A 13,028-nucleotide genomic window follows, 5' to 3' on the forward strand; every position below is an offset into this window, starting at 1 on the left:
AAAATAAAAATTCATAGTTGAAACCAATACAAGAAAACTTGAAATTCTATAGAAAAGTAACATATGTCATTTGTCATATGTGCTTTCATCATTCGCGAATTGTGACAGTATGAGAACTAAATATAATCAGAAGGCAAAATATATATTCTCTAGTATTCTTATAATCCGTTCAGTTGTGTTTTATTCATTTCAAAATTGATTCAAAAACAGAAACTATTTTGTGAAAGTGGAAAAATATGCAGTATCGAATATATGACGACTCTGGCAAATGACCAGATTTTGTATTGTTCATCTGATACCTACAACAACGAAGAAAGCAATTGATAGAAAAAAATAGTCAGTTTTGGTTTCTAATATTATTTCTTAGCGTTTTGGTGTCTTTGACTCATAATAAAATTGAGCATAGTAGCCTTGAGGAAGAAAAAATAAAAAAAATTCTTTGTCTGAAAATAGAGGAAACTATCATAAGATCCCCACACTTTGCAGAGAAAGTCAGGAGGTGAGTAAATATTCATTTGGCTATTTTCTATAATGTTTAATTCATCTTGAATTCTACTACCAAGTGAAGGTGGGCTTAAGAATTTGACAGCTGATGCTTTTACTGTTTCACAAGATGTTTATAAATACTTGATGATTCAATTATTTTTAGTGATATTGTTTCCCAAGTTATATTGTTCAGGTATTAATTCCAAATTTCCCTAACCTAACTGAGATTCAGAACACGCATTGTCACATCACAACACAGATGAAGTTTTTGTATAAATTTATATCAGTTTTTAAAAACTTCCTGAATCTGTCATAATTTTCTATTAATGTCCCTTGCCTTTTCAATGTGGTACCTATATTGGTTAAGAAGATATGTGCTCATATTCATGCATCGTATAAGTTATACTCATTCATTTGTTATATGACGACTTGAATTTTACACCAACATATAAAGGATTTTGATAAAAGAAACAATTTACATATAAAAATGATGGGTTCAAAACTTATGTATTCAAACATACATAATTGGTACGATACAAACAATATTACTGTAATGTTACATTTCTCCAATTTCTTTTCAAATATTTCAGGGTGTAGAATCAAAATTTATTCAAACTAGGACTAAAGTACAATGAAAAACACCTAATTGTTATCTTCTCAAAATCATTTTGGTTTCACCAGAGCTTTTGGTCCCAAAAAGCACCCAACATCCTTGACTCTGTAGATTACATCTGACGAAGGTTCTCTCGAAAGTTGTGAATTGATACCATTATTGGTTGAAAGCTGCAGACTGTTGTCTTGAAGTATGTCGAATTATCTGGACCTAACTATAATTTTAAATGGTGAAAGATATACATGGCAATATAACACTGAAATTTGGGAGATGTAAAGGTCAAAATGTCAACTCCATCGTTGGTTTCGAAAAACTGATTACAGTCCTGCGATATTGCACATAGGAGATTTTTCAGGAACATGCTGTGAGCAAAAATTTCCTTGATCAAATAATAGAGAAATAACAACAATCAATTTTGCTGACTTGTGATTAATATCACAGCTTGAGAAACTCTAAGAACAGCTGAATCCAACCGATCCCCAAGCTTTGAATATCTAGAACATTTCGATAAAACTTCACTTTAATACCTACAGCATCCAGAATGTGGAATTCTGAATTCTCTGCCAATGGACTTTCCTGGAGTCCTGCGTTGCTCTGCGACCTTAAGATCTATTGTACCCCCCATCAGTGCTGTTTCGGCGATATGTCCTCTACAACTCGACATCCAATTCCACAGTTCTTATGAACTCTAGTATGTAAGGATACTGGCTCCAAAGAGATAACCTCTTCACTCTTACAAATTTCCTCTCCAAAGCATTTTTTGCGTTGGCTTGCAATGCTGAGGCATTCCTTCGCCAGGTAGTTTAGAGTTTCTTCCCACCACAGAATCTCCACTCAGTCTGTTACTGCTAGACCCTCATTAGGTGCATCCTGATGCGAAAATGTCCTGCAAAGGATCCAGTAAGAAGGTGTAGCATATTCTTGCTAAGGTCCAGATACTTCTTAGATCTTGCAGTGTTAATGTTCCCAAGGAACTAACAAATATTTAAAAATCTAGGCCATGGGAAAGTGTTGTGTCTTGAGAGAACTTATTAGAGATTAGAAACTTAAAAATATTTGTAAATATTTATTGTGACGAATTTGTTTTAAAAATTTCTTCCCAAGGCTTTAGGACATACGGTTGTAGAGATCAATTAATAGGTTGCTACACTAGATGAATCACCCTGTAATCAAAATCATTGACCAAAATGTCTTTCAACTTTTTTTTATTCGGGTATTCCTTATTGGATGAACTACAAGAGCTCTTTTTCACATTTTTACAACCCTTGAAAACTCAGATTCCTAGGAAATAATTCTGAGTATTCGTTAAAGAGGAGACATGCGCACATGTTTTAATACCCTACCTTTTTTATTTATGAAGCACCGTACTTTAAGAACGCAGCGACTAGGAATAGACTGAACCAAATCAATTCGTATTGTTGATTTTCATCAATATCAAAATGGAACCATATACCAAAATGACAAATAGTGCCCTAACTTTTATTTGTAACAATTTATAAAACCATTGAATCAAAGATAAAACTGAAAGAATGTAATCTCGATTTTTAAGTGAATCAACCTTATACGCTGGAAGAATAACGCACATCTTTCAAGGAATATAAAAGCTGTAATACCTAAATAGTCAAATAAATAAAAACATTGTGACTAACTTTCTCTTTATTCTCCAGCTGTATATTATTGAATATAAAATAATTTGAAACATGAATGAATATTATTATTACAGGAAGCTTTGAATATGGAACCAACGCCAAATGCTGCTACCTCGACAAATTCAAATATGGAGCTAGCTAGGGAAGCCAGTCAGGACTTCAATATAACTACAGAATGGAAGATGAAATTTGAGAGAGGTGAATTGACACCTGGAGATTTTGAGGATCACTGGAAAATTTGGGTTCCTCATATTTATTCACCTGGATTGGACGAAGATTGCCTCAGTTGGAACTTTAACGAAGAGCTAGCAAACAAGTTATTATTCAATCCTCTGATGCATTTTGTGTGCAACGGTGACCCTGATGCAATTTTAGCCGATCTTGCCTCTAAGGAAAATGTTTTGAATGTTTGCACTAAAGTCTTCAAAATGGGAGAACCTACGTACAGTTGCAGAGAATGTGGGACTGATAACACTTGTGTTTTGTGTGCTGATTGTTTCAAGTATTCAGTACACAAAAACCATAAATACAAAATGGGAACATCATCAGGAGGTGGTTGTTGCGATTGTGGTGATGAAGAAGCTTGGAAAATGAGTCCGTTTTGTGATTTTCACAAAAGAAATCAAGATGAAGTGAAACAAAATGTTATCCCAGAGTCGTTAAAAGAGAGGGCCCGAATTGCCTTTGAAGCAGTTCTTGGATATTCACATAGACTTTTAACAACAGAACAAGTTTCTGATATCCGTTTCAATTCTTCAGCGGACGATGTACTATTCGATATCGATATGTACTGTACCATACTGTACAACGATGAGGTGCACACTTTTGAACAAGTTATCAGCACGTTGTCGAGAGTCCTAAAGTGCAATCAAAGAAGTGCTATAGCTTTCGTTACAAGTATAGATAGAGAAGGAAGAGCAGTTGTGAAATGTTCAGATTTTCAAAGTTGTAACGAATTGAGGACTGAAATTGAGAAGTACACATCAAGACATGGTAACAAACCTTTGAAAGTCATTGTGAGTCATGCGCATATAATAGCCCATCAAATTTATGCCATGAAGTTATTAGCTTGGTTACAAGGGCTTTTGAGTCATAGTTCGGCCTTAAGAAATATTTTCGCTGAGACAGCCCTGAAAGAAACAGAATCAGAACCAAGCATAATCAAAAGTATGTTATTGAGAGATTCTTCCCTTTGGAAGAGTGCAAGAACTCACTGGCATCGATTGTTCATTTCTGGAATGTTACCTGAATACGAAAATAAGAAGGCCTTAGCCAAAATTTTCACCAAAAATTACGGTCATGTTCTTAAAGATTTCATCAGAGATGATCATGACCATTCTTATTCTATCGCTTCTTTATCGGTCCAACTATTTACAACTCCTTCGATCGCACTCAATCTAATCGAGGAGGAGGACATCTTTTTCATGCTACTGAACACCTTTGTATCGGAATGTGTGCCAAAATGTAACAAGAATGGAAAACTTGAATTTGAGAGGAACCCTGTTTCAGTAGGTTTCAAAAGAGCACAGCACATGCTGTTTGATTTGAAATACCTACTGAGTCAGGTTCCTGAAACATGGAATGATAACTTGAGGAGAAATTTTCTACATGGTTTGAATTGTTTGTACAATTTGCTTTCAATGATGCAAGGTATGGACGCTGTGACCCGACAAGTTGGTCAACATATGGAATATGAACCTGAGTGGGAATCTGCTTTTAACCTTCATATAAAACTAGCTTATTGTATAACGCTAATTTTGAATTGGTGTGGATCAGATAAAGTGGTTCTTGTGAAAGCTTATAGAGCAATTCTCAGATGTCTGTATGAAAATCCTTGCTTTGAACCGTTTGGGCCTTTGGAAGTTAGAGAATTGGCCGACCACAGTACTTCTTGTTTACATTATGATATCTCAACGCAAAAAGTGTCTATTCATCAACCTTTAACAAGATTCTTCGCGGGCCTTCACTTGCATCTTGAAAAATACGATCTAGCTTTCGATAGTTCACAGTTTCACGGATTGAACAAGCCAACACCTGTTGAATTGATTGAGCCTGTGCTAAGAACACAGGCTCTGGTAGCTCAGGTACATGCCGGGATGTGGCGGCGAAACGGCTATGGATTACTAAACCAACTATTCTTCTATCAAAACGTCAAGTTTCGTACTGAAATGTATGACAGAGACATAAATGCTCTTCAAGTAGGAGCTTCCCTGATAGAAAGTAACGAATTTTTAATCCATTGTTTGAATAAATTCAATCTGATCAATTGGGCCAACAACGATTTTGATAAGGATAATCTACCCCCTCCAGGAGAAGATGGTATGATGGAAACCATAAACTTGGTCGAAGAATTTCTTCATCTTCTCATTGTCCTTGTCGGTGAAAGACATTGTCCAGAACTCAGTTTTGTAACCGAAACGGATAGAATTAAAAAGGACATAATCCATCATCTTTGTATAAAACCTTTGGCTCATTCTGAACTAACGAAAAATTTACCGGATGAAGTAAATGACTCGACGATTGTTGATGACATTATAAATGAATTGGCTGAATTTAAACGTGGACATGGCTCAGCTAAAGGCGTTTACGAATTGAAACCTGAATATTATAATCAATATAACGTTTTTTACTACCACTATAGTAAAGAAGAACTTTCTAAATCAGAAGTTAATCAAAGGAAAAGAAGAGCAGATGCTGGACAATTGGAATGTTGTCCACCGCCGCAGTTGCCGAAACTGAGAGATTCCTTTACGATGATTGTTAACCTCTTACAATGCGATGTTATGCTCCACATTTTCCATACCGTTCTATCACGCTGTTCAGATTTAAGGGCAAGAAGTTTTTCTGAATCGCAACTACACAAAGTTCTACATCTCATAGGTTATGCCTTACAAGAAGAGCAAACCAACCACTACCCTTTCTTCAAATTCGTTGAAAATTCCAATAAATTTGGCATTTTTCAAAGTCTTGAAGAGTTGACGACCTGTCCTAGAGTCGACGCGCATAAGGACTTGCTGAAGTGGACCATTCATAAATTCAAAGAAGTTGCCAACCAACCGGATAAAAATGCAGTGGTACCATTTGACGAGCCTGTAATCATTGATGATACAGAAAAAGAAAGAAGAGCGAAATTGGCAGCGGAACGTAGAGCTAAAATACTGGCACAAATGGCCGCTTTGCAAAAAACTTTCATGGCGCAGAACTCCCAACTTTTTGACGAAACGAATCCTGAAACTTCATTCTCTAAATCTCCTCACCATGGGTCCGCTATGGATATTACGGAATCTACTGTGCAACAAGTGGCGTTGGGAAGTAATCAGTCGATTGGAATTGGTGTTGAAAAAAGTTACACATGCATCCTTTGTCAAGAAGAAGAAATAGTTAGACCTGACGGACCGGTGATGGTGTTGGCTGCCTTTGTACAAGAATCTAAGGTTCTTTGTCAAGATAGAAGTTTAGAAATGGACGACTTAAAATTAGAGTTTCTTCATGCAAATTTAGGCCCGGCCCCTCATACAAACACATGTGGTCATGCCATGCACAGTAAATGTTGGGAGCAATATTATGAACATGTTACGGGCAGGGAACATAGGAGACCCTACAGATTACGTCACCCTGCTAGTTTCGATGTTGACAAACAAGAATATCTATGCCCGCTTTGTGAATGTTTAAGCAATACAGCCTTACCTATCGTTCCCTCGTTGTGTAGTTTGCAACCTGTAAATGTCAAATCCGAATTAACCTTCGAAAATTTTGTAAGCTTATTACACGGTATTGTGAAGAAAAAGGTGGCATACTGTCATGGAGTGTTTAACTGTGATAAAAACTGTGAAAATGAGCATTGCGATACTTGCACAAGGTTCTCAAGGACAACTGTACAGTTAGCATGTGAAGGCTGTGAGGCTAAATGGATGGGGCAGGCGCATAAAGTTTTCTTTTCGATCGACCTCAAAAATGCTCTTGATCAAAATTACGAAATATTTTCTACCCTATTTTCCAGTGAAGCCGCAAAATTAGATTTGAATTTGCTCAATGTTGTGGAAACATTTGCGCAAGTACCATTTTCAAAAGGGACACATTCTCAACCTGAATCTTCTTCAAAAAAACCCATTATAGATGGTTTAATTAATCCGTTCAATTGGAAATCTTTAGCTTACACAATACATTCAATAGAGATGGTGTTGAGAGACACGTCGAAACCTTTACTAGGACAACTATCTAGCCGTCAAAGGGACGGAATTGAAAATTTCATTAAAGTATGCGCAATATTGAGTTGTTCTCCGAAAAGCAGTGTGAATAAGTGCTATGCATTGGAGTTCTTGGATATGCTGCTCGATAGTAGAGAAGGACGGCCATCAATACTCGATATTGACTCATTCGGGATTCTGGTTGCCTTGACATTTTCTCTTCCAAGTTTAACGTTAGAGAGTACTGATACTCCTGTTGAATATTTATCTGTACATCTTCCAACTGGTGGAACTCTTGAATCCCACACTCTGCGACTTGTATATACACTCCACATAGTGAAACAGCTATTAGCACTAAACCGAAATGAAAACCCCGGCGATAGTATGGAAATCGACGGAGAAGAAGATACCACTCTAATGAATTTAATGCAGGTGATGAATAAACAACATTTTAATATTTCTACAGTTTGGAATCGTCTCCAAGAAGCAACATTACCTTTTCTTAGGTGTTGTGTACTATTCTATCATTATTTAACTGAAGTTCCTGCTGACCCCATACTTTTAGAAGTTAGTGGGGACACCTTCAGTAACATGTGTTCTTATTTGAACCTACCAGAAAATCCAAAAGATATATTTATCCCAGAAATAATGGAAACAGTGGAGAAATGGTGTAAACATCCGGTAGTACAAAAATCTCAGGCAGATACATCGATTAATATCGTCAAACAGCCCATTCAAGTATCTCGTTTGGTTGATTTGCCTGTTGATTATAGTGAACTGATCAATAGTGTGTCTTCATTTACTTGTCCCAAAAGCGACCATGAAGATGCACGCAATCCTACCATGTGTCTTGTTTGCGGAGAAATTCTTTGCTCACAAAGTTATTGTTGTCAAACTGACCTAAATAAGATCATGGTTGGAGCTTGCAATTATCATGCGCATGTCTGTGGAGCTGACGTAGGCATTTTTTTGAGGGTTCGAGACTGTGAAATCCTACTTCTGGCTTCTCCTCACAGAGGCTGTTTCATGGCTGCACCGTATTTGGACAGTTATGGTGAGACTGATCAGGGATTGAAGAGAGGTAATCCCTTAAAATTGTGTCCAGAACGTTATAAGAAGCTGCAGCTGTTATGGTTGAACCATGGTATACTTGAAGAAATTGCACGGACATTAGAAGGAAACAGCTCGCATGTCGGCGCTACCCAATGGCACCATTTATAGATGAATTGACAATTACATTTTGTGTTTGAATTGACATTTTCACAATCATATTGTAGTGTAAGTTTTAAGACAATTCTAGAAGCTCTAGTACATCTTTATTTATTTCGAAAATGAAAATTACCGAAGCTTTCACATCTCAAACTAGGAAACTGCTTTAAGAATTTTATTTCTAAATCTTGGACTTCTTAGCCTCTTTGGACATTTTCCTTCAGCTGCTGACATAATCTTTTGAGTGATTTTCAATCATTAGTTACATAGTTAATCTTACACGTTTTATTTTCACACAAAAATGAAAAAAAACTTTTTAAGGCAACCTTCATATAATTGAGATTAGTTACATCTGAGAAATTGTTAAAACGAATTCCAATATTGAAGCAAGATATAAGAATTCGTTTTCTACATGTTGTATAAAGTACACCTTTAGCTTCTGGAGTGAGTATTTTTTCTTATTTGAGGAATTTTTTCTGTTTGAATAATATACATATACACTCTTCATTGTACTTAACAACCATTAATATTAATTTAATCCATAAAATTATCAGTTGTATAAAACTTCAAAATCCCAGTTGTACATTTTATTAGCAAATATAGTTTAAAGACTTGTATGAAGATCTTTTATTGCTATTCTATTGAAAATTGTCAATCTCAGAGATGACACCAACAGGCAGGAAATGTCTATTCATCAAAAACTTGATGAATCAGTGATAGCTATCTGAATATCTAACGTCCAGTTTCATAATCAAATTTAAAGTCACTTTAAGCTTAAAGCTTCCTTTACTGTCATTTTTAGTAGGGTTAAAGGAAGCTTTAAAATTAAAGCGACTTTAGGTTTGATTATGAAACTGGCCGTAACAGAATGAAACAGGCAGGAAAGTTGTTCTGAAATGTGGCGTTGCCGAAGTGACTTCGGGGTGCCCTGTGAAGTTACAGGTGGTGGTCGAGTCGGTAGGTTTTTATTAGTAATTCGAAAGTGAAATGTGATTAAAAAGCTTAAAGTTTAAATTACGAGAACAATGTGTGGCGTTTCGAGTGTTTGTTTCTAAGATTATCAATAGGTAGATTAATACCAAAATAGTAAATATTCGATTTGACCATGTTTCGTAATTGTGCAACGCCCCTATTTGGTTCCATAGTGTAGGCTGAACTGCGTGCTGTTATCATCTGCACTCAAAGGTAGTGAATATAAGCTGTATTCGGGTTCGGCTTTCGGACAGTCCGAGAATGGTTCCAGAACTGCGCAGAGGATTTGATACTAGGGCGCAACAGTTTTGCGGTCCGTCCAAAAGTCGAACGCGAATACAGCCATAGTTATTTAAATTCTCAGTTTGCATAAACGCCAAATGACAACACCCGCGCAAGTTTGTAGGGCATAAATTTTGTAATCTGTGGCCAGTACCATGTGAACTCAAGTATAGCACGGCAGGTTGATACATGAAATGTTACAGTAGAAAAAAACACTTATTTTGCCCTTTTTTCTCAAATGCTGAACTTTTCGGATATTCAATTTCTTTTAAATATTTTGTTTATTTTCATCCTAATTGGTTGATTAGCGACATAACGCATATTAGCGACATGGCCTTTAAAATGCTAGAAGATATTAAAAAATATACAACAAAGAGAAATTTAGATGATTACAATACAAATCATTTCAGAGAAAATAATCGTTTTTTTCGTCTCCTGTAAAATTTACCTAATGGCGTTTATCCATTTTCTGAGGAAAAGGACAACTCATTTTTTAGTATTGGGTTTCTGGCATTCCGGAAGGCTTTGCGTGAGCTGGGCTACGGTGACGTTGTGAATGTTATTTGGTATCCGGTGCACGCAGGGCTTCCGAGAAACGAGAAGGCAGACATAATGGATATCCTAATATGTTTTCATAGACGTACGTCTGTGACGTGTTAAAGAATGAAATATAAAACAGACGGGGGCCAAAATTTCAAATCCATCCCTTATTCTCAGCTGATTGTTCGTTTTTAGTAATGGATAATAAAATCGTTCGTAAGTGACATTCAGATGAAGGGGAGACGTTCTACTGCATAAAGAAACTCTTTCGTTGACCATACGATTTTTGATCACGTGTTGAAAAATCAGTCGCCTCTTGCAGGGTAAAAACGTACGCTAAACCTAGAGAATTTTTTCGAGAAGGTTTTCAAATAAAATTAATTCCTACATAATGGAAATCTGGGAAGAAGACTTATCGTAAACAAGTTGTGAATGAAGCTGTTCCTTCAAGAAAAAGCCAAATTCTGTTTATGTTCTTACATAATCCTTTGAACTTTTGAATTTGAATTGTATATTTTGTGAAAAATGTGTGCAAGAGTGGTTGAATGAAAATTTCGATTACACGTCATATCTGAAAAACATGAAGTTACCCCAACAAGTATGAAATACAGATCACAGAAAAGGCAAGATATAGGTAGACCTAGGAAAATGAAGATGAAACAGGCTAAGAGCTCATACCTCAAAGTAAAGAGAGAAGAAATTTACACTTGATTTTGGACATTATGTGGATATCTAAGACAAACAGATGAGATAGTTACGATTTTATTTCTTTGACCCCTAGAAATAATATTACTTATTGTGACAATTAAGCATCTTGATCTTATTTTATGTAACAAAGATATATATTATACAAAGATCGATCCCTCCTTGATTTCCACCAATTTTTTTTTTATGAGCAGCAACCAGATTTATTTGTAGATGGATCATTCATCTCATTGAGATCTATTTTTGGAGCAAAAAATGGTTTCTGATTCTTCAATTTATGAGCTAAAGTGAGAAAAATTGATTCAACATTGTCATACTCTGAATCTAGGCGAGCGGAAGTCTCGAACAACTGCAAAAAAATTTGATAACATATCACAAACAACTTTATGGAAGTATGTAATAACAAAGTAAATTCAACTGTATAATATAACCGAAATTAGTCTTCAGTTGAATAAGGAACTCGTTCAAAGACTTGAAAAAAGAAAAGTTATTAGGTAGTAGTTTTCTATCCTTACTACTATTATGAATGTGAAAGTCCGTATGTTAGTTTATTTGTCTTTACCACCCCAGAACCAGAGGTTTGATTTTGATGGGAATTCCACAATGGTGTGAAAATTTATTAAGGAAGGTTTTTGAGTAAAATTCATTGATATACAATGAAGAGTTGAGAAAACATATTGATCTTTCGTAAACAAGTTGTGAATAAACCTGTGTATTTCGGACTTTCATGACTGACGCTGTGGAAACTATAAGAAATAGAGAAAAATGGTCAACTTCAATTTTGTGAAACTGTAAGAAATTACAGGATGCCATATATCTAACTTTCTAAGAGCCACAGTACTGAATTTGGATATTCACAAATTTCATGTAGGTACGCGCCGTTAATATTAAATTTCAGCAACAATGGCTGATTACAAGTAATGACATAATTTGATCCAAAGTAATGTTCCATTTGAAGAGGTCTTCTATCTGACATGGAATGAATCAATAAAGAAATGAATTTGGCCTTTATCTATATCTACAGCATTTATTTTGGATGAAAAATGCCCCCTGTTCACATAATTTTAATCGAAAATAAAATCAAACTCCGCTTTAAGACAAGCAATAGAAAACTTCTTTTTATCACTCAAATTGTTCTGAAGAACTAAATAAAAATAAATTGATTTCCCCTTATATTGAAAATGTAATTGGAAATTATGGCCCATAGATCTCATTATTATTCATATAAAAAAATTCATCTAACCAGCAATATCCTACAATTGTTCAAGATATTATCTTAAGCCATTGTGGGACTTCATAACATAATAAAATTATATCATAGGTGAATAATTTAACCTGCCTCTTAGGAAGCATAGGAAGGTCAATATCCACATATTTAAATTGCTATGTTTAATTGATATCTGAAACCATGATATTAAACATATTTTAGCCTAATGCAGAAAAATATGGCTCTGAAACTGTTGTAGAAATTAATTAAATTGAATTATTCATGTTGACTGAGTACTGATCCCTATTACTATAATCATAATAAAATGGGTGTAACAGTGGTTGGGAAGTAGTAAAAACATAGGTTTGAAACCTAAGAGAATATTTACAGAAATGAAGATGGCATTGACTACTATTCTAAAATATGATAAAATGTTTCCTTACAGGCATATTATGGTGATCCGCAAATGTTTGGGCATCATGGGTGTTTATCATTGGAGAATCATCACATTTATTCCCAACAAGTATTCTAGGGATATCTGGTGGACAATGCAGATCAACTTCAATGATCCACTTCTTTAAAGAATCAAAAGAAGCAGAATTGGTAACATCATAAACAAACACAACTGCATTTGCATTTCTATAGTAATGACGAACCATGGTTTTTCTGAATCTTTCCTGTCCTGCAGTGTCCCACAATTGTAGCTAAAATAATCTTTCGATTTACGAAATAAAGCATTTACTTGAATTCATCATACAAACCGTTATTTTTTCATCATCTATCCATAATACTTTACTTCGAAAATCAACACCTATAGTTGCTTCTGGGGAATCCAAAAATTTGCCTTCGCAAAATCTGTAAGTTAAGGAAGTTTTACCTACATTTGAATCTCCTACAACAATAACTTTGAAGATCCTTTCCTGATTAGAAGTCTGCTTCATGATTTTTTTTCCAGTCTGTGGAGCATTTTCCATATTGAACGTTTAAACACCGGCCTAGATGGAAAGAGTTTATTTCACATCAATTGTTGTCAGTATCCGGCATCCTCTTAGATTTCCTTTATCTGAATAATATCATATTATTTGGAGCTTTGAATTGAAAAATTACTTTGACAAGATAAATAAAAATAAATTATATAGGTTAGGTTCAAGCTGAAACCTCAAAACCATAGAGTTCAT

At 35.2% G+C, this 13,028-nt stretch overlaps 2 protein-coding genes across 2 annotated transcripts; one reads left to right on the top strand and one right to left on the bottom strand.

The window, feature by feature from the left end:
• Positions 1 to 88: 88 nt before the first annotated feature.
• On the top strand, positions 89 to 8,761 carry LOC123310507 (E3 ubiquitin-protein ligase UBR2). The gene is made up of 2 exons (XM_044893997.1): positions 89 to 499; positions 2,823 to 8,761. The coding sequence occupies exon 2, from the start codon at positions 2,835 to 2,837 to the stop codon at positions 8,154 to 8,156; it is 5,322 nt and encodes a 1,773-aa protein (XP_044749932.1). The 5' UTR covers positions 89 to 499; positions 2,823 to 2,834; the 3' UTR covers positions 8,157 to 8,761.
• A 1,923-nt stretch (positions 8,762 to 10,684) lies between these two features.
• On the bottom strand, positions 10,685 to 12,923 carry LOC123310508 (ras-related protein Rab-33B-like). Its single transcript, XM_044893998.1, has 3 exons — positions 12,612 to 12,923; positions 12,294 to 12,554; positions 10,685 to 10,992 (listed from the first exon to the last, which is right to left on the bottom strand). The coding sequence occupies exons 1-3, from the start codon at positions 12,822 to 12,824 to the stop codon at positions 10,828 to 10,830; spliced, it is 639 nt and encodes a 212-aa protein (XP_044749933.1). The 5' UTR covers positions 12,825 to 12,923; the 3' UTR covers positions 10,685 to 10,827.
• Positions 12,924 to 13,028: the final 105 nt, after the last annotated feature.

This window comes from Coccinella septempunctata, chromosome 3 (genome assembly GCF_907165205.1).
Source record: "Coccinella septempunctata chromosome 3, icCocSept1.1, whole genome shotgun sequence".
Taxonomy (NCBI): Eukaryota; Metazoa; Arthropoda; class Insecta; order Coleoptera; family Coccinellidae; genus Coccinella; species Coccinella septempunctata.

What these genes read in the sequence shown, in the direction of transcription:
- LOC123310507 (XM_044893997.1), top strand. Translation starts at nt 2,835, where the DNA reads ATGGAACCAACGCCAAATGCTGCTACCTCGACAAATTCAAATATGGAG.
- LOC123310508 (XM_044893998.1), bottom strand. Translation starts at nt 12,824, where the DNA reads ATGGAAAATGCTCCACAGACTGGAAAAAAAATCATGAAGCAGACTTCT. An exon ending in TAGATGATGAAAAAATAACG is followed by an intron (nt 12,555 to 12,611) that starts GTTTGTATGATG and finishes AGATTATTTTAG; the next exon opens with CTACAATTGTGGGACACTGC. An exon ending in CGGATCACCATAATATGCCT is followed by an intron (nt 10,993 to 12,293) that starts GTAAGGAAACAT and finishes ATTTTTTTGCAG; the next exon opens with TTGTTCGAGACTTCCGCTCG.